Source organism: Rhea americana, unplaced genomic scaffold, assembly GCF_003343005.1.
Source record: "Rhea americana isolate MKP2758 unplaced genomic scaffold, rheAme1 scaffold_289, whole genome shotgun sequence".
NCBI lineage: Eukaryota > Metazoa > Chordata > Aves > Rheiformes > Rheidae > Rhea > Rhea americana.
This window is the reverse complement of record NW_028186411.1, coordinates 273,430-300,987: the sequence shown is the minus strand read 5'-3', so window position 1 is coordinate 300,987 and position 27,558 is coordinate 273,430. Positions and strand designations below refer to the sequence as shown.

The 27,558-nt window shown below is 38.8% G+C and overlaps 1 protein-coding gene across 5 annotated transcripts in view; it reads left to right on the top strand.

Moving 5' to 3' along the window:
• The first annotated feature begins 397 nt into the window (after positions 1-397).
• The window catches only part of CCDC85A (coiled-coil domain containing 85A), a 99,863-nt gene continuing 72,702 nt past the window's right edge, over positions 398-27,558 (top strand). For 4 of the 5 annotated variants that reach the window (XM_085308965.1, XM_085308969.1, XM_085308967.1 and 1 more), the window contains exons 1-2: positions 398-737; positions 3,336-4,251. In XM_085308965.1, coding sequence (XP_085165091.1) covers positions 519-737; positions 3,336-4,251 — 1,135 coding nt within the window. In that variant the 5' untranslated portion in view covers positions 398-518. Of the gene's footprint in view, positions 738-3,335; positions 4,252-12,240; positions 12,307-27,558 lie in introns of those variants that run through there. The other variant, XM_085308968.1, reaches the window with a different exon arrangement.

Genomic DNA, 27,558 nt, shown 5'->3' with positions numbered 1-27,558 from the left:
TTTTGCACGGCTCCGTCTGCCGCCCGAGGAGAGGCCGATTACAGCTGCAGCCCCCGTTAGGCAGCGCGGCTTCAGGGGGTGAGCCGCTCCGCAGGAGCGCGGAGGACGAGCCCCACGCTGCTGCCGTTGACTTGTTGAAAGAGCGTTTTTTTCCTTTTGTGTTTTTTTTTTCCTTTGGAAGGGGGAAGTTTGCTCCTGAGACTTTAGCCTGGCTTCCTCCACACCCTTTCCTCCTCCTCCTCTTCCTCTCTTTTTCCAGGATCCGCTGCTTGGGGCCGGAGGTGATTCCCTTCGTACCCCCTCCGCAGCCTGTGCCGGCGCAGCGGGCACGAATCGCCGGGCTGGAAGCGCGGCGGCCCCGCCGCTGCGGGAAGCGCTGCCCGCGGCGCTGCGGGCTCGTCCGCTTCCCCTCGCGAGGCGGCCCGGGAGGGTCGCAGCCCCTCGGCTGCGGCGGCTGCCCCGGGCCGTGACTGTCCCGCCGGGCTCGGGCTCGCCCTCCTCGCCCTTTGGTCGCCACCATGTCGAAAGCGGCGGCGGAAAGTTGCGGGGCGGCGCCGGCCGAGGACTTGTCCAAGGTGTCCGACGAGGAGCTGCTCAAGTGGAGCAAGGAGGAGCTGATCCGCAGCCTCCGCCGGGCCGAGGCCGAGAAGATGAGCGCGATGCTGGACCACAGCAACCTCATCCGCGAGGTGAACCGCCGCCTCCAGCTCCATCTCGGCGAGATCCGCGGCTTGAAGGTAGCGGGCGACGGGGGAGGGCAAGACAGGGAGCCCGGTAGGAGASGGGGCGGCTCCGGGGAGCAGGGGAGAAGCCGCGGGGGGCGCGGAGGCTGGAGACCTTCCCGCCGTGCGGGGTCCTTGTGCGGAAAACTTCCCTGCGCGGAAGTGCCCGGCACACGATTGCTTCTCCCCACGAGTGGCTTCCTCCTCGGGGGAACGTGCTGGCGGTTCCCACCGAGAATGGCRTGAAAAGCAAATGGGATCTGAGCCCCCTTAAAAAGGAAGCGCCCAGTTAAGAGATGACAAACTATTGTGTGGTCTGTGGAGCACAACTGCTCTATAACGTATCCCGCTGCTTTGGATTGATGGGAACATCTAATCCTCATCACTTTTATAGTAGACTTCATTGGTTTCTACCAAGTTTCAATGTTTCTATCTGAAATGCATGTGAAAGAATATAGTGTGCAGAGCTGCAGAGATTCGAAAGGCTTAGTTTTACATATGCTGTTTTCGGTCACTTTTTTTAAGACAACTTATTAGGCTCTGCCTTGGAATGATGAGAATCATTCTCTGGTTTCCTTATCTGAAAAGGACATCTGAGGATGCATCTCTAACGAAATCATTTTCAGTGATGGACTTCCACAGATTGCACCGAGAGGCAGACCAARTCTGTAACGATTTATCCTGTCTTAATTTAACTCTCGTGCTATGTGGGAGGCATAATCCCCAATGTTTCCTTCTCTGCTTCTGAGAATTGGGAGGGTAGTGTGACTACTGCAGAGAATTACCCTGATGTAGCATGTACAACTGTGCTGGAGAACTAGAAAGTTATTTTAATGTAAATGTGACTATGAAGCATGATCTGTCTTGTCACTGGGAGACATGATGCTTTTTGTAAAACTCCTTAGCTAAGGTGAGGCTGGTGAGAAGGAGAGGCCAGATGCAGTGTGGCCTTTTGAATTATTATGTGAGGGTACAATAGAAGAGAGTTCATGACCCGTAGAATTATTGCTAAAGTTATTGAGAAAGTGTCTTTGATAATCCAAGATTTCCTGTTCTGCAGCAYGTGACAGTCCTGCCCCCTCCCTTTTTTTTTGACAATAGAAGGTGTCTGGGGGTAAAAGAGACCCGTGATATTACATTAGTAAAAATAGAGCTTACATTTTAAATGCGAGTTAAATTACAACAGCAGTATTGTACTCCTGGTTATGTTCAAAGGTTTTGTGATATTATGCGGGTTTCTGTATCTGCCAGATAAGTAACAAAGCATGCCAAAATGCATAGGAAGGAGTGACAAATTCCTCTCTCAATTCTGAACTTCCTAAGTGACGTTTAACTTCCACCTTTTGTTCAGATGTCTCAACTGAAACTTTTAAAAGGAATTTGGGGGAATAAGGTCTCTGGGCTCTTACTGAATTTCAGTGGTATCTAGATATCTACTTGCTTCTTTGTCCCATATGAAGGAATATGTCCCTGAGTAACAACGAGGAGCTGAGCCTCGTTTGAATGAATGGGTGCTGTGTGCTTACCTACTCTAACTGATTAAACTGTGGGCTATCGCTTCGACTTTTTTCCACCATGGAGTCAGTTCAAGAATCCCTATCCCATGTAGGTTTTTCAGGTTACCTTGCAACCTCACTGAGATTTTTCCTTTGTCAAACCTGTGTTGAAACTGGTCAAGTTCAAAGTCATTTTGGGAGGAAGGTCACACAAAAATATGTGTGCACACACATACATATGCACGCACATGTATACACCACCCAGCAGAGTTTTTATTTTAAGAAACTGTGCTAAAAAGGGCCTTTCTATAAGGCTAAGCTTGTAATATCAGACATAAGAAGGGAAGAATATTTAGACCAGAGAAAGAAAATTTGGTTACAAACCAGTTGGTTAAATGATGAAATAACTGAAAATGTTTTCTATATTATTCTGCTACAGTAATAGCCTGAGCATTTTTTCTTCAGAGCATTGCTATTCTTCAGTTAGAGAAGGGCACTGGGAACATGTACTGCTTAGATTTTTCACTTCTAACAAAACAATTAAAGCAGATTATTTCATTTCAGAGTGCTTGAACCAATTTTGATTTAAGTGAGAACAGACAAGATTCTTTTATGCAAATCTGAAGCAAAATCAAACAAAACCAAAATATTTTAAATCTCTAAAGTTCATTTTATATGTGAATATGCTTTAAAAATAGAGAATATAAATGTTGTTAATTATATGAGTGAGATTACCATCTCTGTACTTTCTCATTTTAGTCAGCAATAATTTTTCTAGTGAAAATTTTTGAGGGAGTGGGAACGTCATGAGAGAGTATGATCTTCTGGATTTTTGATTGGTGTTTTTTTGTTTGAGCATTAATTAAACATCTGAGATTTTCATACCATATCAGAAGTTAGTCATTGAACCTTTCAAAATTAGCTCTGTGTATTCAGTTTTGTACTGGACAGGTGTTTTGTTAGAATGAAACATGATGCAGTTATAATATGACAGATCTACATACAAAATTATTTATGCCTCACTTGAGTGCTTAGATGATAGCAGTGCTGTTCACTGTTTTGTATAATATTAATTTTCTTAGACACTTTTTTTCTCATGCTTATCTTTCTTTTAAAGGATATCAATCAGAAGCTGCAAGAAGATAACCAGGAACTGAGAGACCTTTGTTGCTTTCTGGATGATGACAGGCAGAAAGGCAAGAAGGTATCCCGGGAATGGCAGAGACTGGGCAGGTACAGTGCTAGCATTATGCACAAAGAGGTTGCCTTATACTTGCAGAAGCTGAAAGAATTGGAAGTGAGACAAGAAGAAGTAGTTAAAGAAAACCTGGAACTGAAAGAATTGTGTGTGTTGCTGGATGAGGAGAAGAGTGGTGGAGCAGGCAGCCGGAGCTCTATCGACAGCCAAATCAGCCTGTGCCAGTTAACTGCAACAAGTACCTACATAAGAGATGTCGGTGATGGGAGTAGTACTTCTAGCACTGGAAGTACAGACAGTCCAGACCATCATAAACATCATCCGAGTACTAGTCCAGAACATCTTCAAAAAAATAGGGGTGAAGGAAGCCCTGAGCATCAGAAACACAGGAGTATCAGCCCAGAGCATCTCCAGAAGCCTAGGGGTTCTGGCAGTCCTGATCATCACCTGAAAGGACCAAGTCCAGAACATCACAAAACCATTGTCAAAGCACCTGAGCAACAAAAGCACAGCAGTAGCAGTCCAGAAACTCTCCCAAAGCACATTCTGAGTAGTAGCCCTGAACACTTTCAAAAGCACAGGCCTGGTAGTAGCCCTGAGCATCAAAAGCACAGCAGTGGCAGCCCAGATCATCTTCAAAAGCACACACCAAGTGGAAGCACAGAACAGCTCCACAAAGTGAGGGGTACGAGCCCTGAGCATCTCAAACAACATTTTGGAGGGAGCCCAGAGCATCTCAAACATCTAAGTGGAGGCAGCAGAGAAGGTACCCTCAGGAGGCAAGTAACAGATGACCTGTCACCTCACCACAGAAGTATATACAATGGAATGAATGGTGGGTCAATATATTTAGTGAAAACTCATTTTGGAAAATTTCTAAGGTAGTTTCAGTGCTTAATCAATGCTTTTGGGAAAAGGATAATACTTTATGCGAAATTAAAGGTAACAAATTGATGTTAGTATTAATTAGCTTGATAAATAATCAGAGTATACCTAGTTGTCCTTCTGCCAGGTTTTAGGTAGATTGAAAAAGCAGAGGAAAAAGTTCATCTTGAGTGCTGGTGTAAGGTATGAAGAAGCAACTTTTGGACTTGATTCTGCCCTGTGGTTGGTAGATTTAAACTGTTCCTGTGTAGACTTATCTTTACTTCAAGTATCAGATAGGGAGGAATTCTGTGTGTCTATATTTGAGTCATCAGAATGGAAGTGAATGTCTCCTGTTTCATTTCCACCTTTCTAAGTTAGCCTGTCTATAACTTTGAAGATTTTAAAATTCTCTCTTTATTGATGGAAAACTTCTTATATGCTTTTCCATAAACTCTAGAAAAGATCCCAGCTGAAGAGCTAAGCTCAATATAAAGGAATTTGGTAACTCCTAAAGCTTTTCAAAGCCTTGAGTTTACATATATTTAATTGTAACAAATGAAAAATTAAGGAAGATCCTAAAGGATATTTGTTGTAATTGTTGCCCTTTAGGAAGATACCCAATAAGCATGCCTAGTTTTAAGGAGCTGATATCCCCACTGATTGCAATTAACTTTTTTAAGATGGGCACAATTTAAGTGTCTTGGTATTTTGGCAGACAAGTGATTATGACAATATTATTCAAATTAATGAAATAGAGTAAATGAAATAAGTAAAAACAAAATTCAAATAGACATCTTTTTGTGTTGCTGAAATAACTTTTTATAGACTTAGCAAAATTTCTATAGTTTGCTCTTTTCTTATACATGCTCTGAGATGCTTTCATAAAAGAAGTCTGCATCTTTATATTTAGCTGAAAACTCATTTCTCAGTTCTTTGTGTGTAGATTTGAAATAGAACTCTGAAGAAAGTGAGACTTTTGCCATAGTAAATTGTTTGAATTGTGTTCATGTGTTTGCATTTTATCAGTCTATTATATTGTGTTGGTGAAAACCTAGTTTACTTTAAAATTCAGAATATATTCAGCTAGTATGCATTTGATTGCACAGCCATCTGATTATTTTGCAGGGCATTTCCAATGTTACAGCAGTACTTCTGACTGCCATTTGTTTGACCAGCAAGAATGAAGTTTTTGTGTTAATTAAATGGTAAATAGTGAATAGTAACATCTTTTGACTCTTCTGTAGAATAATATATTTTAATTATGTAATTGTAACTTTCTAGGCTCAGTAGAGGCCTGGCCTATCTCCCTTTGGATGAGGTGGAGTGGGCTCCAAGTCAGGTTTGAGAGGAGAAGGCATGTATCAAAGCTTACTCTGAGAAGTTCCATGTTGTCCACCTGAAATTGTTCTTCCTACTTAGAAAGCATGTTTGCAGACAGCTCAGCTATTTCTGTTGAAATAAAAGCTTCCATCCATAGCTAATAGCTTCTATTTGCCCTGAGTTCCTGTCTTGTTAGCACTTGTATGACCACAAGGAAGCAATATTTTCAGTAATATGTAATTATCTATACCAAAATTTTGTATGTAAACATACAGGGAACAGAGATGGAATCTCTGTAGGCTTTAGTCAATCTCTTAAGCTAAAGATGTTGTAATATAATACTATGATGGTATCAGACATATGGTATGTCGCTATAGTCTGCATTATAGGATATGATATATGCATTGTTAGAGCCTCATGCATCTTTTAAGCTCTCATGAGGTATGTGAGAAGTTATCGCCAGTCTAAAGTTATTTTTGGTCCAATGTGTTTTCTGAAATGGGTGACCTAAAGGTGACTCCACCTTTAGAGTCACAGATGTGGGGTCTGAAAGCTGCGTTTGGCTTGATGCTTGCTAGTTGAAAATATATTCCATTTTAAAGTCTATAACCAAAACCAAGATGTGCTGTAGCAATTAATGATCTTTTGCTGTGATCACTCTTAAAACGTTCTGGTTAATGAACACGGGGCTATTTGGGATGGGAAGATTGCTGAAATTAGATAGAAAATAGCAGTGGTAAAAACATTTTACAGTGATCACTTATGCAGTCTCAAATAATACGTGACAGTCTGACACAAATATGTGGATGCGGAAATATATATTGTGTTCAGGTTTTTTGATCTAAGGTTTTTTTTTTTTTTTTTTTATTATTTTAAACAGTTTACCATAAGTTTTCTATTTCAGAAGTCTTTTGTTTTACTTTAGCCTTTGACTTTTGTGTGAAAGGAAAATATCAGAAGGCTTTCAGATGTGCTTCTTGCTTCCTGCTGAGGTTATTAATGAGTAGAAATAAAACTGCTGACTAACACTGTATGTGCAACTGGAGGTGCGAGGACTCATGTACAGAACAAATGCAATGCTATCTCTCCTGGGCAAAAGTATTTGTTGGCTTAAATTTTGAAAAATTCTGCTATAAATGTGTTGCTTCCTATAAGGAAAATAAAATAAGAACATACTGCTCTGAGTAAAAGGAGGAAACTGCGATGTGACTTCAGAGAACAAAAGCTAGCAATAATGTTACTGAGTTAATTTCAGTGGAAATAGCTCCTATCCTGCTGCTCAAATAGTGAAATGATGTCATGTTTCTGTGTAGGCTTGCTTACATGTTACTTTTCATATAATTGAAATGAAAATAATTTGCTTGGCATTCATAGCAGTGTACAATATTTTGTGTATAAATTAAGCTTTCCTGAAGACATCCAATGTACATGTGACATTTAGAGCCTAATGCAATATTATTTACTCTTAAGAGTAACCTGCTGTAAAAACAAAGGCTACAGAACTGATAAAATTTCTTTTCGTCAGTATGAATTAATCTAYTATTTATTTCAGGAGTTTATTATTTTAAGTGTAGAGCTCTAAAACTTTTATGTCAATGGGAGTCTTTCAATTGAATTCCATAGGATTTACATCAGACTTATAAATCATGTTTAGCTATTATAGCTTGCAAGAGATCTGAGTCCTGATATGTGAACATACGTGTGATTAAAGCATATTGTATTTGTTAAAAAACTCATTTTTGTGGGGTCATTTGCCAAGCTTATACATGGGTTATAATATGAAAGCTTTGAAACTACTGGAAACTCATGTCTGAAGGGCTTTTGAGAGAGTTTTACATTTATATATCTCTAATTTCACTGACAAAAGTAGTTCTGCTTTAAATGTTTTTGTATATGCTGGACCATCTTTTCAGTAAAAGTATTCAAATCTTGATGGGAAGACTTATAAAGAGGCTTGTCTAGTTTAAAACAGCTAGCTGAATTAAATTAAAACGGCACTGATTACTAGAAAGTTCAGCTGATGATCCGAGTGGGAATCGAGCAGTGCCGRTCAGACACGTGCTTCCATCGGTAGCTCTTTGGTGTGAGATAGGAGGTTGCGCTGCACTTTATAGTGGGCACGTATAGGAATGATTCAGCTTCACAGCCTTCCCCCTTGCAGGACTGCAAGTAAACCACAGCCACGCATGATATGTAACTCTTGGTGTGAACTCACCGCTTTCAGGTTCTGTGCTAGTATTTCTGAAATACCTGGTGAAGACTTCCGAATGCTTAGCAGTGTTGAAGGCTTAGCTGAAGCCTTGCATACCTCTTCGTTTTGTTAATGCTTTTAGAGCAGGCATCACAGCAGTAAATGAGTAAMACTTGTCTTCAGTAGAAGCTTGTTGTCAGCTGAGAGCATTCGGAGTGGGATTTTCTGAACTGTTGTGTTGATCTTAAAACAAACAAGCAAAAAAACCCGCTCGCCAGACACCTCTCCCCCTAAAATTTAACAGTACAGTGTGGAAGGAGGGCAGGTGGTACARTGAAAGACCAGTCTGATTAGACTGAGCTCCTCAATGATGAGGAAGTCTCATGAAGTTCACATAAAGCGGGAGTGGGATCCAGTCACTCCAAATGTGAAAGAARAATGCGGGCTGAAGTGTTTTTGAGACCGTGCCTCAAAGAAACAACACAAATGAAAATGTATGYGCAGTACTACCTCTATACTTGTGTACTATAGAAGCACATGAGGATATAATGAGAAAAGCTGTTGGAAAGTGCAGCTACCAAAAGGCTTAAAGGACAAAAGCATTTTGCAGGTATGTTACTATCTCAAGGAAGGTGATGTCTACTCTTCTAAATACCATCAATGAGTAATGCCAGGTTTTCCACTGATTGAATTTTTACTTTTTGATTCRATCTTAGTCCCTTTAGTGAACTGTGAGCGCATGGCTAGAACCATTCTAGTAAGACCTCAGACTRAAAACGGAAAGAAAAGAGAAGAAAATTATAGTGTTTTTTTCTCCAAGTAAACTAGGCCTGATAAAGTTCACAGTAAATTCTCCGAGGAGACCTTTCTGAAACAGTTTTAGAGTAATTAGCATATCTTCTTTGAGATCTTTAAAGAAGATGGGTGAAGTTTTGGAAAAAAGAAACTGTCCTGATTTTCCAGGCTTAAGGGTGGAAAGAATAACAAGAAGATCATGGAATTGTTGATTTAATAATAGTATCTGGAAAAATACTGGAACGAGTAACTAAACTGTTTTTAAATGTCTAGGTGGTAATGAGGATATAAGTTAAGGTGAACTTGTTAAGAATARTTATACAAAAGCAGTCTGTTCCTCTGTATTGTAAGGTAACAGGCATTGGGAAGAGTGAGAGGTAGTAAATCTAACTGTCTTGAACTGGAAGGAGTTTCCACCCTGTCTCACCTRATACTCTTCTGGTAAGCTAGGGAAGCATGGCTTGAGTGAAATTCCTATAAGGTAGGTCCACAGCACTTTGGAAAATGTGTCTAGAGGTGCATCTTCTCAGTAACTGTATTTCATGCCCTTCCAGGAAGGCTGTATCAGAATTGARCTCTTGCAAGCATCTGTTATTCTTCACTGTTTTCTTTCATAMCTTGCTAAAGGAATGGAGTGTACAGTTTGTAAAAATTTAAGGTGATGCTCTTGTGGGAAGATCTGRAAGCAGTTTGAATGATAGCATCTTGACAACTGGTCTTAAAAATACAAGAGAATGTAATAAGGATGAATGCCAAATCCTGCATTTAGGTATTGCTCCATTACAGACTGGGGGGATGTTTGGTTAGGTAGCTGTTTTGCAGATACGGATGTGGAGGTTATATTGAATCATTGATTGAAAACTTGAACAGTGTTATGCACTTAAAAGAATGAAGATAAGCCTGCCTGGGTTTTACCTGTACAGAGTGTCCTTCTCATCTATTTTCCCTGCTTCCTTACCTTTCCCTTTAGAGTGCTTATCCTGCCACAAACATGTCTTTATTTTGGCTGTCAGGACTTGATGCTAATTCAGTCTTTCCTTGATACAGACAGTGACCCTTTCACTGTGAGTGCCAGAGCAGGGAAGGGGTTCCCAGAAGTGACGCATTACCTTTAAATCATCACCAAAGTGCCACATATCTTTTAGAACAAGGTCTATGTTAGCTACCCTGAGACAACTGTGTGCATTAATAAATAAGGCAGAAGGGAATTGATGGTGAATATAATAACAAGCAACAGCTATTGCCCTCTTGAGGTACTGTTTTCAATTTTAGCAAAGGTAAGCACAGCAGAGCTAGACAAGTTCAAGGCTGGACGAGATAGGCAGTTTTACTGAAGGCGAAGATTATTTAAAGACTAGTTTTCTTCTGATTAATTGGCCCTCAAAGAGGGACTTGCCAATAGAATAGAAAGGTCATGTTTCAAAGCACATAGGAAATAACTTTCAAAAGGAACATAGTGCAGTGCAGATTTTATCCATTTTGAATAGCACCTCAATGTGTTACTGTTCTTGAACACAAATATCTTTCAGTGTAAAGGCCGGAAGAGTTTTTTTTTTGTTTTTTTTTTTTTTTTAATGGGACTCATATAGAGGGAATGAGATATCCCTCTAGTTCAGGCAAGTTCTTTGGAACAGATTTAAAATATATATTTTGTTTTAACAAATCTTTGGGTAGTGTTGCTGAATCGGGTACTCATTTTTCCCAGCATACATGGCCAGAGCCAGGCGTATTGCAGTTATGCAGAAGCGTTAACGCAGTCCCATCAGTAACCCTCACGTCAGACCTGTGAGTAGTGCCCTTATCTCCCAAGCATTTAACCAATACAAAATGGAGGTTAGCAGCTATATCAACTGGCTGATTAATTTGAGATTTACGGCCTTATCTCTTATTTTGAGTGTCGCTTAGAACTTCACTGACGTTTGAGCGCAGACCTCCGAGATGGACGGCTAACGCAGTACGTCACTGTGCCAGCGTTGTCAGTCTTGACCAACCTGCTGCRAGCCGGCGTTTGCGTGGGTCCCCCGACTTTGCTCGTGTTCTGCCTGAGATGCCTCTGATGCGTTGTGGGTTTTTTTTTTGGTTTATTAAAATGTATGCTTTGAAAACAAGATATTCTTCGAGTAGTGAGTAGGAGGTYGTTTCATTATGTACTGAAGCTGATATAAAAGCTCTTTTATTTTCATGGTAATTGGGTCAARTTGTAAGGTATTTGCCTTCTCCTTGCCTTCCTGATGACCTCYGAGTCCTCAGGAGCTTGGAGGGGCAGTTAGTGTTGTCTGAAATATGTAGGCAGACTTCTTTTATACCAGGATGAAAAGTCCTTACATTAAAGCCTAGTTGGAATCCTTGCTTGGGGAGAGCACCTCTTATTTCAGGAGGAGCTATTATGCAACAYAGCCCTTCAAACAGCTTTCTGGGCTAGTAAGTTATCATATAATTATAGTAAAATGTTTTTAGAAATATTACAGTAATTAAATTGTCAATTTTTCTGAACTCTAGCAGTTTTAATGCAGAATTAAAATATAATTCTTGGTAACTGCTGCTTGTTTAAGTAAGGATATCCTTTCTGACTCTATTGATGGGACCTTTTTTTGAGTTTTACTTTTCTAATAAAACTAAAAAAAATAATAACCGGGGGCTGCAGATTGTGCAGGGAATTGGATGGGCTAATAGTGCCTAGTGAGGCACAAAGCAGTTAGTAGAGAGYGGTGCTGAAAATACTGTACTTACCATTCATGCACAAAGTATGTTCTTTAGATGTTGAGAAGCTCTATAGGACAGTGAAGCATTCAAAATTATAGGGTATTTAATGAGGTCTAATAAAAYTTTGTGTTCTAATGGGACAGAACCTGCAATATCAAACTTCTGTTTGATAAATAGATAACTCTTTCAAATGATTGGCCTCAAACCTGATTGTTTCTTTAAACTGTCTGTTTAAGCTCCTGTGAATTTTAAAAATCTGGCTTGATCAGCACTTGCTGTAGGCTTTGGAATATATATTTGCAACTTGGATTAAAGAAATGTATATGCTCTTACCAGAGGTTACAGGGTTTATTCATCATTACGTTGCTCATATTTATGCTAAGTTCAGATAAACCTGGGCAAAAGCATTGATTGGTGACCCACATTCCCTGTTGGTTTGTGAGTCTGTTTTAGTTTTACAGTGGATGAATCTTATTGTTTAAAATCTATCTTATTTTTTTGTGGTCTCAAAATATTGTTGATGGCCTGAAGATGGATCTCCTAAAAATACTGTTTGTTTATGAGAGAGAAAAAGGACAGCTGAAAAAAACATTTCACCAGATGCATTCAAATGAATGCTTAAAGGTTTAAACATGCAAAYTGGCATAGTTCTTTAAAATATTTGAGCATTTCACTTTTCCTTGGGCACCTGACTTGCATTGAAGTTGGATGCCCTGGCAAGAGCAAGATATCCTTGCTCTTGCAGCACTTCTACAGACATCACTTGCCTGTTATTGTAGTTTTGCTTGCTTGCTTGTATCTATTTTGAGATTTTTGTAACCTGAAGTTAGACTTTGAATTTTAGATTTTTGCAGTATCATTAAAGATACTGCAGTAAGTAAAGATTACGCAGTCCATAAAGATAACATAAAAAGCAAAGAATTCCAACAACTCTTTTCTCCTAACCAGATCTCCAACATCCAAGACCAAAGGCTCTGCAGTCTTAAATAAACACAGAAGATACCAGAATCAGTCTCCRACAGGTACAGGCACAAAAAATGTTTTGATTTATTCCTTGTTGTTGGAATTTGACACTAAACTCTACGCTCCAATCAATAATACTTAATGCTACATGTTGACTGCATGCTGCCACAGCACATGTGAATAATTTGGAGAGTTAGGAGGACAAAAAACATCTTCAGCATATTCAACCAAACTCCAATTTCAGTCTTTAGGTGTCCATACTGACATTTTGCCTTGCATATAAAAGTAGTAAAATGGAAAGGTATCTTTTATAATGTGCTGAAAAGTCGTACTTAGGCTGATAAAATGAATTGTTGGGTTGGCTGACAGCATGAAAAATGACTGATCAGACTATTTTGAAAGCTTAGATYTCAGTTTTATCAGCTCAAGTCATTCTGTCATCCTTGTTTTGTCAAGAATAAATTGGAGAGTGCTAACTACTTGCGTTGATCCAGTATTACAACTGAATGTGAATTCAGTTACGGACCTATAGAGTACAGGAAAGATCTTTGTCGAAGCTTAAAGGGACTTGCTTTACCCTCTTTCGTGATAATTCTACAACAGCCCAATTAAAGTGTATTGTATAGAACAGATAAGTCAATGCATATCAACTGCCACCTGGAGAAGTGTACTGTAGGCGCTGAAGCTGGGAGCCAGTTTCCTGGGAAACACATTCTATTGMAGCTCTATTGCCTGATGGTGTCATGCATATATGTGTGTGTGTGTGTAAATATATATATGTAAATATACACACGTACACACATAATATTTAACATACTCAGTTGACAGAGAAGATTCTGATATCTGTTTGGAAAATGGAGGTACATTTGAAGGATTAATAAGGATGCTTGAATATGAAATAATTACTATTTGAGAGCAAAATATTTGCTGAATTTATCAGTGTGGAAGGTTCTGTGCTTTTAATGTAGCAGGTCTTGGTTTTGTCTGTTTTGTTTGATAAAGGTGCRCTTAGCAGACGTATCTTTCAGTAAGTTGATGAGTTTTCAGTTCTACATATCTGTTCCCCTCCTGTTGTGAGATTTTTGGGTATTTGTTGCCTTTATTATARGAAAACAAGCTGTTGACTGAGGAAGTGCTGTCAGGTGACATTTTCTCTCAAACTTAACATTTTTAATTAGGTGCTTTTAGTAACAACCCCCCCAAGCTGGCTAAATTTTAATTGATTTGTTTTTGAAGTGCTGCCCAGAAATACATCATGATGCCAGGAAGTCATAGGATCTTGAAACTGATCAGAAGAGATCAAGATTAAAGAATTTTCATTGTCCAAAAAGTGAAAAATACAGATAATACAGAGAGTGTAAACATTAGTTGATGTTGCTTCTGAGGGAACYGGAAACATCTTAATTCAAAACACTGAGGCTCAGTGTATCTTCTGTGTGTTTCTGCTCATCAGTGTAGTAGTATTCAGGTGCTCAGATGTATCTCTTGAGCTCAGGTGTTTAGTCATGCTAGCTAGATGATGGATAAATAAACCAATTGTCTTACTTAGCATGACTATTTATACAGTGTTAAGTACTAAATTTGTGTTCCAGTCTATCTGGTGAAACAAACTGGGAAARGCTGTCTGAGGGTCAGTTCCTTTATTGCTCCAGAAACCTAATCAGAAATCTGGAGGTATATTRTGCAGAAAACTAAAGAAACCCCAAACCTTAACCCTAAACAACCAAACCCAAATACATACATATATGTGTGTGTGTGTGTGTGTGTGTGTGTGTGTGTGTGTGTGTATCAGATCTGAAAGCCACCAAAATAAATATTACGTGGTAACCTTTTTTGTCTGTGCTATGTTTAGATCTTGCTGAATTCATGAGCATCTGGCAAAAGGAGAGACTGAAAAATCTCTAGTATATTGGTCATCAGACTAATCACATTAGTGCATCTGTTGGAAATTGGCGTTTGCAGTATRTCTATTCTCTTTAGGCCAAATCTGTTACCTTTCTGGATGTGAAAATCTTGCTGTGATTCTTGCTGGRCAAGTTTGCTTCTGTTTTTGAGTGATCTTACCAGCTTCTCAAAGGCCCAAAGAAGTCTGCGATTTCAGAGATCTGGGACTGTGGTACCAGCTGCAGGATTGCAGGAGTCCTGCAGCTCTTCCTTTGTGCTGTTGGTCGCTGTGAAGAGTGATCCGAAGGTCCTGTCTTCTCTACAGCTTTAACTCTGATCCTGCAGGGAGTTATCAACCAGTCTTGCATGTCCCAAAGCTTACTGTTAGGGGAGAAGGAAGCTCTGGCTATTGCTCATGGCACTTTCAGCCCTGAAAAATCTCTGTTGTGCTGACCAGGACAGCATCCATGCGTGGAACTTGTATAAACCTATACRTGTGATTGCTTTCTTTGATCGCAACTGAGCTATTGGCTGCATAAAGCCAGAAAAAAGATGTCTTTGCAAAATAGAGACCTTAATGCTTATGAAGAACTRTGGATGAACTGTTAACCTGACTTAAATATTACACTTGCAAATAAGAACATAACAACTTTTTATCAGTAGACTTACTTTTTTCCCTGGAAAATTGTTTATTGTGATCTTTGTGTTGCACTTGAACACGGACCAAAACAAATAACAAAACAGGATTAATCAACCATCAATTAGACCTTAAATCTAGGTCTTCTGAGTTTCAGGCTGCTGATTATTCTTTTGCATCACACCCCTTGTTATGACAGCTTCTATTTTATATAAATCTGTATTTGGAGTGTGGAGTAAAAACTGGGGCTGAGGTTACTAACATGCCTAGAAAACACCTTTATCAACAATTAGCTTGATACAAACATTTTCAATGTGTTTCCTCTCAAAAATCAACTTTCAAGGCAAACTATTTCCTTCCTTCCTGAATTATGCTAACCAGGCCAGTGAGGAACAAAGCTATTTTTATTTACATATTTTTCATGCAACAAGCATTAGARTTGTTAATGTACMTTTTCCATTTATGGGGTGCTTAAGAGCTCTTCTTGCAGATTTAAAGAAAAAGTTCACAGTAAATCCAAACTTTGAGTAGAAATGAAGTGCTGTGATAGCCTTTGCAAAGCAAGCTATATTTCTTTGTCTTGCTTCTAGTGGCCCATTTTTGCTGTTCTGAAATAGTTACGTAACTAATTGTCTTCATTTGGGAAATCAAGATGCTGATATGAATCTAGGGTGCATTTAACTTTTTAGCTAGGGCTTTCAGCTWTCTCATCTTCCATGAGATTAAATAYGGAAAAAAAATGCAATAAGTAAATAAWTMAATAAATAAATAAATCAGAGTACAGCCTTGTGGCAAGATGATCATTTGACCTTAGTGCCAATCAATAACATCTCATCTTGCAAATGTGCCAGGAAACAGGGGAAGTAGTACTTGGTAGATATAAATCTGCGTTGTGCCTCCCATAGTGTGAACATCTGCATGATTTGGCAGATGTCAGATGTAGAAGATTAGATCTTAGTGAACTACTGTATTTTGAGATTTTTGGCCAATTGATGATTTCTGGTTTTTTTAGTTCCCTCCCCACCCTCCCAGTGGACTTATTTTTAGTGGGTGGATGGTTGCTGCTGTTATCTRTAGAGCACTGCAGTTCGAAATGTTTAAACTCATGTGAAGGAGTGGCTGTATTTGAGAGAAGACTGGGTAAAGGCTCTCTATCTGCCAAAAGAAGAAGATTCCTTGGACCAAGAAACTAACCTGGTCATTTCTAAAATGTTTTAYGAACGGCACCTACCTGAATTCAGTCTAAGACTTTCAAAGCTCTCCACTGCTGTTCACTCACTGGGGAGTCAAGCTGCTACATTCAAAAGTGTCAGCCTAAACATTTCCGTTCTGCGATAAGTGATGACGGTACTAAGGTAACAATTCTTTTTGAGAGAATAGAAAGTTACTGCAATTAAAACAGCTTCCTGCCGTAGTAAGTGTTGAGATTTTAGTGGTACTTTTTATCACGTATTATTGTCTGAGTGCAATGTAATGTCTCAAAATTGTCCAGAGATTAGAGATGTGGGTACTGTTACTATTTTAATCATACATATAAACTAGAGCAAATTTCAGGTTATGTGTCCTGAGCATGATTTAGCTACCTGTTAGTCTTTTAATTATCTATTTCTTAATTAGATTGGTCTGATTACTTGATACTTGAAATAAGTGTATATTTTTAAGATCACAGGGCAGTAACTTTTTGGAAAACCTTCAYTGCTTTTTATTTTATAGGTATTTTGTCTTTCATGCTGAAGCATGAGAACTTATGATGCTACTTCTGATGTAGCACGTCTAAATATCCTAGCTTGTAAAATGTTCTGCAGAGCTATRTAATTTCTGTGCTGTAAAAACATTCCTAATGTAGCTAACCAACTTAAAAATGCAATAATCTCCTGCTGTACTTATGGTCATTTTAAACTTTTAGTGCTTATGGATCAGGAAATTAAACTGTGAACTCCTGAATGAGAAAAATGAGCAGTAAGCAGTTAGATCTTTAAAGAGCCTATTAAGAAATATAATGCAGTGATAATAGCATAAACAAATTATTTTATCAAAATGCTTCTCAGATGTTTTGAAAGGGTCAAAATATGAAACTGCAATCCCAGCCATTTTGTTTTTAAGCTGAACTCACGGAATACCTCTGATGGTCAGAAAAAATACTCGCATGGCAATGGGTTACTTCTCATGTTTTGTGTTCAGGCTACTGAACACATTTGCCAAGTGATGCGTTTCTTCTGCTTGAGCCATTTGAAGCTTGACTTACCAGCACGCCCCTGAGCTAGAAATGTTGGGGAGATGGTTCAAAATACAGGRCAATAGGAATAGAATGGCCAGACATGGAGAAACAGATGTGTGCTGATTCAGCAGTGGAGTCAGTGTCAGCAAAGGAAAAGCAATAATATTGTAGATCCTTTGACTAGTGAATTCCCTGTCTTGGTGCACRCTTGGCATCCCAGCTTGAGGAGCAAGTTGTATCCAGATAGAGGTCTACCACATCTAAATGCAGATGAAATCACTCATAAAATTGATTTCTTGACCACTGGGGACTTTTACACTCAGTGTAGTCTGAGAATCAAAATGCTCTTGAAATCAGCAGTAGTGAAACATAGCCTGGCTGTGTTGAGTAGCTCTAGGAACAGGAGGCAAGTGRAGGAGAACCTCTCCTAGGTGTACATGACAGACTAGCACAAGTGTTGCTCTTACAAGATTTTCATGGGATCCAGAAGAAAGTGTCACACTGCAACTGCAGAAACCTCGCTGGTCATACCCAGGCCATTGTCAATTYTTAGCAGTAAAGGAGATCACTTGAGGCAATAAGACTTCATCTGGCTTGCCTTAAGAATTGACATTGATGATGAAGAAGCTTCCTCAAAAAGCTGGTGGAGGTGAGGGGAAGATCTCTTTTGATGTCTTTTTTTTCTTCATTCTTCCATAAAGTTGTTAAGGAGTAGTATTCCAGTACTCAGGGAAAAGGTGCTGGATATGTTGATAATAAAGAGTTGAGAAAGGAAAATTTTATGTTTTTTTTTTCCTGCCCTAGGAGCAGGAAAATTATATGCAGAGACATACTCAGACCACTTTTGGGAAGAATTGTGAGCAGTGCATACACCACTTTACCTCCTTCAGAGAGAATCTCTCCAGGTGATTGTAAAGGGAGTTTATTTGGGGTGGTGGTTCCTYTTTAGTCTTTCTCCTTCCTTTCAAGGCTTGTGCTGTGTAGTTTTGGTTCAGTAGGCAGCCACTAAAAGTTTCGATTATAAGCAGTTAATGGCTCATTCTAATTATCTATCTGCCTTTAGTATCAATTTGAGCTTTTTAATTCTCCTTTAGAATTGGACTGTGACTGAAAACCATGCAAAATTAATTTAATCAGTCTTTCAGACATTTCTACATTGTATTCTGCATAATTCTAGTTATCTTTGTTTTTGATATTGTTTTGTTTGATATATGTTTTGATATATTGGAGTGTGTATATATACATGTATACACACATACATACTTAATATTAGTTACTTATCTTGCAGCGAACACAGCAAGGAGTTTTGGTATTTGACAGCCTTAGAAGGTCAGCAAATAAATTCACTACTGTTTATTCTGGAATGTGCAAAAAATCTCATTTGACAAAGAATGAAAAATAGCACATTAATCTGTATACTGTGAAGAATAGCTGAAAATATATTTAGGGCTATGATCAGAGGGCTGGAGCACCTGCCCTGTGAGGAATGGCTGCGAGAGCTGGGCCTGTTCAGCCTGGGGAAGAGAAGCCTGAGGGGGGATCTGATCAATGTGTACAAGTACCTGAAGGGAGGGTGTCAGGGGAACAGGGACAAACTCTTTTCAGTTGTCCCRTGTGACAGGACAAGAGGCAATGGGCAGAAATGGAACCACAGGAGGTTCCGCCTGAGCGTGAGGGGGAATTTCTTCCCTGTGAGAGTGACGGAGCCCTGGACCAGGTTGCCCGGAGGGGTTGTGGAGTCTCCTTCTCTGGAGATCTTCAAGGCCTGCCTGGATGCAACCCTGTCTGACATGTTCTGGGTGGCCCTGCTGAGCGGAGAGGTTGGACTAAATGATCTCCAGAGGTCCCTTCCAACCTTACCCATTCTGTGATTCTATGAAATGTTTTTGAGACTGAAGACCTTGGCATAGCTGTTCTTTTAGAGGAACAGAATAGCTAGAGTAGTTTTGCACATTGCTAAGCCATTATCCAATGTGAGAGATAATTAGCAAAAAAAAGTTTGTTAAACAAACTTACTCTTTAGAAGTGGGAAAAAATAYTTTTCTTGAGGAATGGTATAGATCTAAAACTACACTTCCACAGCAGTGGAAAAGCAAAGATGCTGATTAATGTGGTTATCTTCCAGTAATGTAAGCTATCAAGATATGTGCATGTAATGATCATTACCTGTGTTACCCACTGCTTTAGGAAATGCTAAAAAAAAAAAAAAAAAAAAATATAGTGACAGGGCCTTATGCTGGCCTGTTGCTTCCCAGTAACTATGTTACAGAGGAGCCTGCAGCTTGAATGAGTGAATGTAAGGATTGAATTGGGCAGATTTTGAAAGACAAAGCTCCCAGAAAGTGTCTCCCTTAACGCCTGAAGCCTAAAGCCTGTGCATTACATTCAGTAAAGAATTTTAGCATGTCTTTTCAGGAATATGCATGAATAGTATTAAACCAACGTGTGAAAATCCTGTTGGTGCGACTTAGAATAAATGACGGCTTGCCTGTTTTAGACACTTCTGTACTGTGCTATAGAAATGCATATGTGCACAGATATGTGCTGTGTTGTCACACTGGAGATACTGATCTTGCTAAAGAGACTGTTTAGGATTTGATACTGCAATTGTTTATGCAGATGACAGGCTTTATAAACTTGCAGATTCCCACCATGTTCACAGCCTTTCAGAAGCGGTTTTCTGTATGGTGCCATGAAAACAAGCTGGGCCTTAGAAATTTATTCCAGAGGAAGCTGATAGCAATCCCTTTTTACCCACAATGTCTTGATAGGAAGGAAATGTGAACTTCTCTTTCAAGAAGTTCTGCTCTTCTACCTTCTACTTTCRACAGGATTGATAGTTGAAGGTTTCCTTGTTACTGAATATGCATTTTTTTAATCAGTTGCAGATACCAGGATGATTCCCTCCCTTTTCCGTTATCAGACAAAAATAGGAGATGTTTTACAGTATCTGCCAGTTATAATGTGGCTAGCCTCATGGTAGTACTGATGTTGACTGGCTCATACTGGGTAGTCAGGACACTTCTGTAGCATTTTAACTCTACATGGTATTTGACATCTCAAGCACTTGAGGTGTCTACTGTAAGTCTTGTCTTATGATTGAGAATGGAGAAACGGCTGCAGCTATGTCTGCTGGTAACTTAAGCTATGCTCAGTCTTAGCAATTGACAATGCAGAAATGTTAACTTCTTTTTATATACCCTCCACTTCTCTACCAGAGGTTTCTGAAATAAATAAAAACAACAAAAAACCCTCTTGCTTTGCATATTGGAAGACAGTCTTTCAATATTAAATATTTAATTTTTTCAAACAGTTGCTTTTACATCTGTGAAAAGTCTGTGCTAGTTGAACTCTGCCACTGAATGCTTTAATGCTTAGAAAAACCCAAAATGTTTTGTATTCTTCACTAAATTAATCCTTGGGGCCTGTGAAACCCATTACCATGGATCCTTTGGTTTTTGTTGTTTTTGAAATAACTACTATGCTAGAAGAGCGACTAAAAATCTAACACAAGATAAAACTTTACAGTGCTAGTGCCTTTAACAGCTGTGTTGGATAGGGACAGTCTCTTGCTGCGTTCTACATGCATAGTTTAGACTATCTACAGGTAGAGTGGAAGCGAGGGACTATTTGGAATCTCAGTTTTGCTGGGTAAGTTTCTTTTCTTTCTGTAATTTGTTGCTGCAGCAATAAATTCTTGAAATTAGTTTGTCAGCCATCTCTCCTCAAAGTGCAAAATGCAATACCCTAATGCTGTTGGATTTGACAGAAGATTCAGCCAAGAAGTATCTTGCACATGAGAACAGRGATTTTTCATGAGTCTTTGCTTGGCAGCTAAATTGTATGTCTGTTTTTTGGAGGTGTGTGTTTGTGTCTAGGAATACATAAAAGAAGTCTAGCAAAATTGGACAGATTTAGCACTATGGCAAAAGACATTTGAGTCCAGCAGTACATAAGGATGTAATGAAGATTTTTCAGTGGAAGATCCAGATGGTTCTCACAGGATTTTTCTTCCAGCATTGTAGAGCTGCTTAAAAGCATACTGATGTGCATGTAAGCATAATCGGAATGATCCATCAGGCCAGGGACAACGCGCATTACTCTGAAGTAAAAAATAGCTTAACAGATGCATTGGGTTGCAGTCCTCATTTATTCTCTTTCTTTCTGGCTGGCTTTCTGGTTGTCTTGTATGAAAGTTGCAGTTTTGATGTGCGTAGCCTTACTTTGTTGGCTCTAAACTGTGACAAACAGGTCTAAGATAATGTGCTGAAGTGATCATATTGACTTCTGCAAGTTTTTCAGTGTATTGCTTATTTTAAGTACAAATGCAGTATTTGCTGATTTGAGGACTTGGTCTTGCTTTAAAGGGCAAAGTTGTGCAAAGTATTTTTTTATTAAACTTGGCACCACAAGAAATCACATGGTACAAGGAATTTGTTGCAGACCTAAAGTTCAGACCGTGTTGATAAGTAAACTTTAATTAAATTTGGGTTTGGAAACTGTGCTTTGGACATTGCAAAACAATCCTAACGTAGATCAAAGTCGTAGAAAATGTAAACCAGTTCTAATAAACAAGTTCTGTTATGCAACACAAACCCAGCTGTGAGAGCACTATCTGCCCTTGTAAAACACATTATCCTATGATTATTGCCTTTCATGCAGCACTTCATGTTTTCTGTTTCAGTTTTATTTCATCATCTTTTATATATTGTGTGCTGTATAGCAATAAATAGGTTTAATTTCTCTTGTGTATTGGAAAGTTAGTGTATATGACATCTACGTTTGTCTAATACATCTCATTAGGTAAACTTGGGGTCATATCCAGCTTTGATGTGGTTCTTTTGGTTTCAGCAACACTATCCCTGTTCCCATGAAGACTTTTACCCTAGCCAATATTGATGTTTGTTACTGCAAATCTAGCAGTGACTAAAAAAGATCATAGGTTATTCTAAAATGTTTGCTTTACCTGGATTTATTTCTGATAGCAGATGAGGTATTACTCAGAGGGAGGCAGGGATATAGGAATTCCTCCTGGTTCATCTTATTCCATGTCTGGCAGCTATTTTAATGAGTGCTGTCTAGTTAATATAATGTCATTTGGTGGTATGAAGAACATAAAGAGTATTTTCTAAATGTGCCTATGCTTTAGCCCTCAAAAAAAAAAAAAAAAAAAAAGGGTAGATAATCTGAATGAGGGAAGACGCACGTTGTGTTTCCTTACATGGTAGCGATTATGAATTTAGGGAATCACTTATTGCTTCATTTTACATCCAATAAAAAATGTTCAGTCAACTGCTCAAATACCATGATAAGAGGTATGACAGATGGGTAGGCCTATCAAATTAATTTGTTGATTTTAATTTAATTAATCTCAGTTACTAAGATTGTTGTCATGTGTCACTTGATAATCATATAGTTATACATTGCATAGAGGTAAGGCACCACCTAACTAGCATGTTAAACTACCACTATGTGTCATTTTTAAACTTCTAATGTCTTACAGCAGAATCCTCATATTTTTGCCAGTAGCCAATTCTCCCTGGTTTTATAAGGCCTCAGTGAAATTGCATGTGCATTACTTGCTCAGATTCTAGTCTTTGGAGTTACCAGTGTAGGCTAGGGATTTTTTTCTTTTTTTCTTTTTCTCTCTTTTAGTGATAAATAGCAAACTCAAACATTAACCCCGGTTATAAAGGGGACACCATATTTAACAGCATTTCAAGGTAGTTTCCTCCTCCTGTTGGTCCCCCAGTGCAGGATTATAACCAGCTACCATCACTTTTCACTAGCAGTGGAAAACTGCTGAACTCATCACAAGTTGACAAAAGAAAAGGTTCTTAAGAGAACCAGSTAAGAGAAAGAGCACAAAAGCACACAAAAACACACAAAAGCACTACGTTCTTCTCACCTGTCTTCTTTTTCAGCCATCATTTCATGYAGATGGACTTGCAGCTCTTTGGATAATCATACCCAGAAACAGAGCTGGGGGTGGGGAATAGCTGAATCTGTAATTTTTTCAGAAACTTCAGTCCTCTAAGATGTTTGGAGGGAGTGAGAGAAAGAAATGAAGCTTTCTGAAGTGGACAAGCTGTGTAACACTGCCCAGTGTTATCAAGCGAATATTACTGTAAGATTGTTTCACAGTGTTTGAATTTTGGAGTCTATCTTTCAGCTGCTGAAACRTAAACTCATGGATAAAAATGGTAGCAAAGGATTTGTTTGGAGCCAGAAAAGTATAGAAAATCCRCAGGAGATTAAGGTTCTCACGAGTATATTATACATTATACAAGGTATTCGCAATGCTCAGGGGATGATATGAGGTATTTTCTGGAGACTTCAGTGACTTTGGAGAATGTAAGCACCTAATTTAGGCACCTAAGTTAGTCAAAAATGGACAATGTGAATATAATTCTGAAGGATGGATTCTAGCTTGGTCCAGCCTTCAGCAGAAGGGATTATGGAGCAGGAAGAAGTAAGAATTGTCCCTTCAGAGTCTTATTCACATTATGTAGACTTTCAATCCACACATGCAGGAAGGGATGAAATTAAATTGCCCATGGAGTGAGAGGAGCAGGTAGTGAGGGGTCTTGTCTTCYTTTTCAAGCCAAAGGATTCAAGGCAGTAAGTAACCTGTGGTTTGTTGCTGGTTTAAGTCAATGTTTCATTACCTTTCTAGCACTTGTGGAGCAAGGAGGAAGCAGGAGGGGAAACGATCCTTGGCAGAAGTCTGAATAATGATTTCTCCTGGTTTGTCCTGTCGTTAATGTGGGTAAGCTTCCTTTAGCCTCCTTCTCTGGAGATCTTCAAGACTCGCCTGGATGCAACCCTGTCTAACATGCTCTGGGTGACCCTGCTGAGCAGGGAGGTTGGACTAGATGATCTCCAGAGGTCCCTTCCAACCTTACCCATTCTGTGATTCTGTGATTTCCCATGCCTCGCTCAAAGCGTTATCTAGTTCGTACTTCTTACATGGAATGAATCCTGCAAACCAGGCTATACTTAAATGAACAGAGTAGAATTTGAAAAATCTNAAAAAAAAAAAAAAAAAAAAAAAAAAAAAAAAAAAAAAAAAAAAAAAAAAAAAAAAAGAAAGAAAAAAAAAAAACCCACAAACCCTTAAATATTTTCTCCAATAAACTGGAAGCACCATAATGACTGAGCAGATTTTAACAAACCTTTTCAAAATAGTATGTCTTTTATTTTCTCAGACTAGGTAAGAGCCAAAAAATGAGGAGGTGGAGGTGGTTGGACAGTAAAGGCTGTCTTAGTGTTAGCTCTCTGTACTGAATAGCGCTGTAATACAACACCAGAATGGATCACAAATCTCACTGACAGTACACCAATGAGAAGAAAGAATGAAGAATGAGTTTCTTTTTGTGTACAGTTTTTATGTGTTGTGGAAATACCCTTCCACATTAGCATATTTTCATAAAGAAAATACAGCATCAACAAGGACCTCTTTGAAAATAATGAATACTTTTTATTCCAAGCTTTGCCTTAGTAATGTACTRCTAAGTAAATTTATGTCTTTTTAGTTGAGATCTGAAAAACAATTTCCTACAATTCAGAAGTCTGAGACTTTTGGTAATTCATTATGACTCTATAAGCATAGTCTTGATTACCTTTAATCTTTCAGTTTACCTAAATGTTACCTTTGGTTCATGTTATATTTATCAAAATTATTGTGGTAGTGAAAACTTTCATGGAAGATAAATGAGATGAGAAACAGATTTTTTGAATTGGACAAAATTAACATGAAATTCCCTTTCTGTTTTAAAAAGTTCAAGTTAGAAGAGCAGATTTTTTGTCTTGGAGGAATTGAAGAGTAAAACAATGCAAGTGCCTGAGAACTGTGGTCACACTGCCAAGGGGACTGTGGTTACACCGTCATGGTATTTGGTGAAAAGTAAAAATGTTCATCAAAGAGGATTTTTATGTTTTGGATTTCAGCACAGAGTGATATATGTTCCTTCAGGAAAAGATGTAGATGTGRGTTTTATTCTCCACCATCCCCTTCCTTTCATGTATTATAGATACTTCTGCGTAAAAATCCAGGTATGATATGCACTTGTGTGTGGAAGATTCTCTATCTGTGTTTTGAAATGCAAGAACATACACAAGGTRATAAAGCGTAGATTATAATACAGCTGTACAAATGAGCTGTATGTTCAGATATACAGRTATCTGAGATTTAACAAGAGTTGTAAAGTGGAATTAATACAAGAATGTTACCATCTGTTGCCAGGCTATTGCTGTACTGATGGCACAAAGTGAGACCTGCTCTGTGCAGTAAGTTAATTTTATGAGTGTCTATGAGACAGCTGTTCTGTATGCCAGGCCGTATGTAATGCTTCCAGGAGAAAACTATATGTGAGTAAGCACTCAAGCTGTTATAATGCTAAATATGATTATGCCGCTGGAGACTAATCTGTTGTGTATTTTCTTTTGATGTTGTGTTGGTGACAGCCGAGCGCCAGCAGTGTTAGCTTGCTAAAGAGATAAAGGYAGACTGATAAAAGAAGACAACTCACTCCTTGACTGATGTGCAGRTCTTAGTCACTAATATCTTAAAAGTCACAATTACTGTGGGTATGATTTTGGCTATGCCATGGCCACAAGTCAAGGAATCATAGAATCATAGAATCRRTAAGGTTGGAAGGGACCTCTGGAGATCRTCTAGTCCAACCTCCCCGCTCAGCAGGGTCACCTAGAGCATGTTAGACAGGGCTRCATCCAGGAATTGCATTAAATATTTCACTGTTTTTCAGGAAAATAGATTTAAAAGTGTAGTGGTGTTACTTGYTGTTGATGCTTTGGAGAGAAAAAGAAACACAGGATTTTACTGCCCTTGAATTAAGTTCTACTGTGCTACAGTTATTTCTGTCACTCACTACTTCAGATGAAATTAAAGTCAATGGAAAGATTCTCATGGACTCCTGTTCCTGAACGGTGGAYCTGTGAGTAGGAATATGAAGAAAGGCAAATGATCAAGGCTTCTAAGGAGCACAGAGTAAAAGGAGAGGCAAACAAAAATTTACAGTAGACGTAAAGCTTGATACAGAACTCCATATAGAGGGAAAAGATGTTTTAAAATTTATCAGAGACTTTTCCATTTAAAGTTAGTTTTTCTTAATACATCAGATAGGCAAAGCAAACAGATTTTCCTTGGCTATCTTTTTCTAGCTTGTCATTGTCAGTGTAACCAGTATTTCAAATCCCTGCGCTGTGTCGTAGCATTCATTAGTGTAACGGATGTGTTGAAAAGATGAGCCTAGAAGCTTGAGGGTGAATTGGCAGAACTCCATGGAACCATTGAACTTTTCTTCACATCAAATGTTCTGGTCCCTATATATTTTGAATTATAGGAGYATAGTATGCTTTTCAATAATCCCTTTTGCTAAATATATACAAAAGAAATCCATATATATGTTAATTAATGTTATTACATATATATATATACACACCCACACCCCTCCCCCCACACACACAGAGGGAGAGAAATCCAAAGTAGAATCATGAAAATATTGAACTAGATGAATTGTAGGGCTTGTTTTCTTTTGAAAACAGTGTTCTTTGAAGCATGAATAAGAATTACTCCACCAAGATCAACAATTGACCACTCAACAGTTGGAGTGATGTTGGTTAGAAGGTGACATGGGGTAGATCCAAAGTGCTGTTTCCAGCCTGTTCAACATCATTTTGGTTTTTGAGGAAAAGTGGAATGTTAGAAAAACCTTACTCTTAGGAATTRGTAATACACATTTGCCTTTTCATTTTATTTTAATGGAAATGTGTGTTTCATACTCGATAATGAACTTTTTCCCTAAACCTTTGATTTTTTCAAACTAGCTATTGTGGGAAACAATGTGAAGGAAACAGCTGTGTGGAGTTGGAATAAAATCTTGGTACACTATACCATAATTCATCCTTTAGAACATTAAACAGGTGCTCTAACAAAAAAAGAATGGTCAGTAAACTATGGGCAGAAAGGACAGAGGAATTTTGAAAATGCTTAAGCTGCTTTCATTTCATTTTGGGCACAGGGGAAAAAAGATTGAATAAGAAGCTGACAGTACAGATTTAGATCTTGTTGTCATTGAAATTGATAGAAATACTGCCATTAAATTCTAGAGGAAGTGGATGTAATCACGCTATTTAAGATTCAGTGCTTTTTTCCATTGGTATAGACTAATTCCCTGACACTTAGAAAATAGGTTAGTTTAGGGCTTGTTCCTTGAACTGTTTTGTTTGAYAAGACTTTTGAGACRGAATCATAGAGTAGTTGAGGTTACAAAGGACCTCTGGAGATTGTTTAGCCCAACCCTCCGAGCAGGGTCACTGACAGCAGGCTGCCAAGGACCGTGCCCAGCTGCATTCTGAGCACCTTCAAGAATGGAGACTCCAGGACGTCTCTTGGCAACCTGTTCCATCACCTGTCCTCACAGTAAAGTGTTTTCGTTGCTTTTTCAGTGGGATTCCCTGCATTTCAGTTTATGCCCATTGCCTCTTGTCCTGTCTCTGGGCACCAATCAGAGAAGTCTGGCTCTGCCTTCTTACTTCCTCC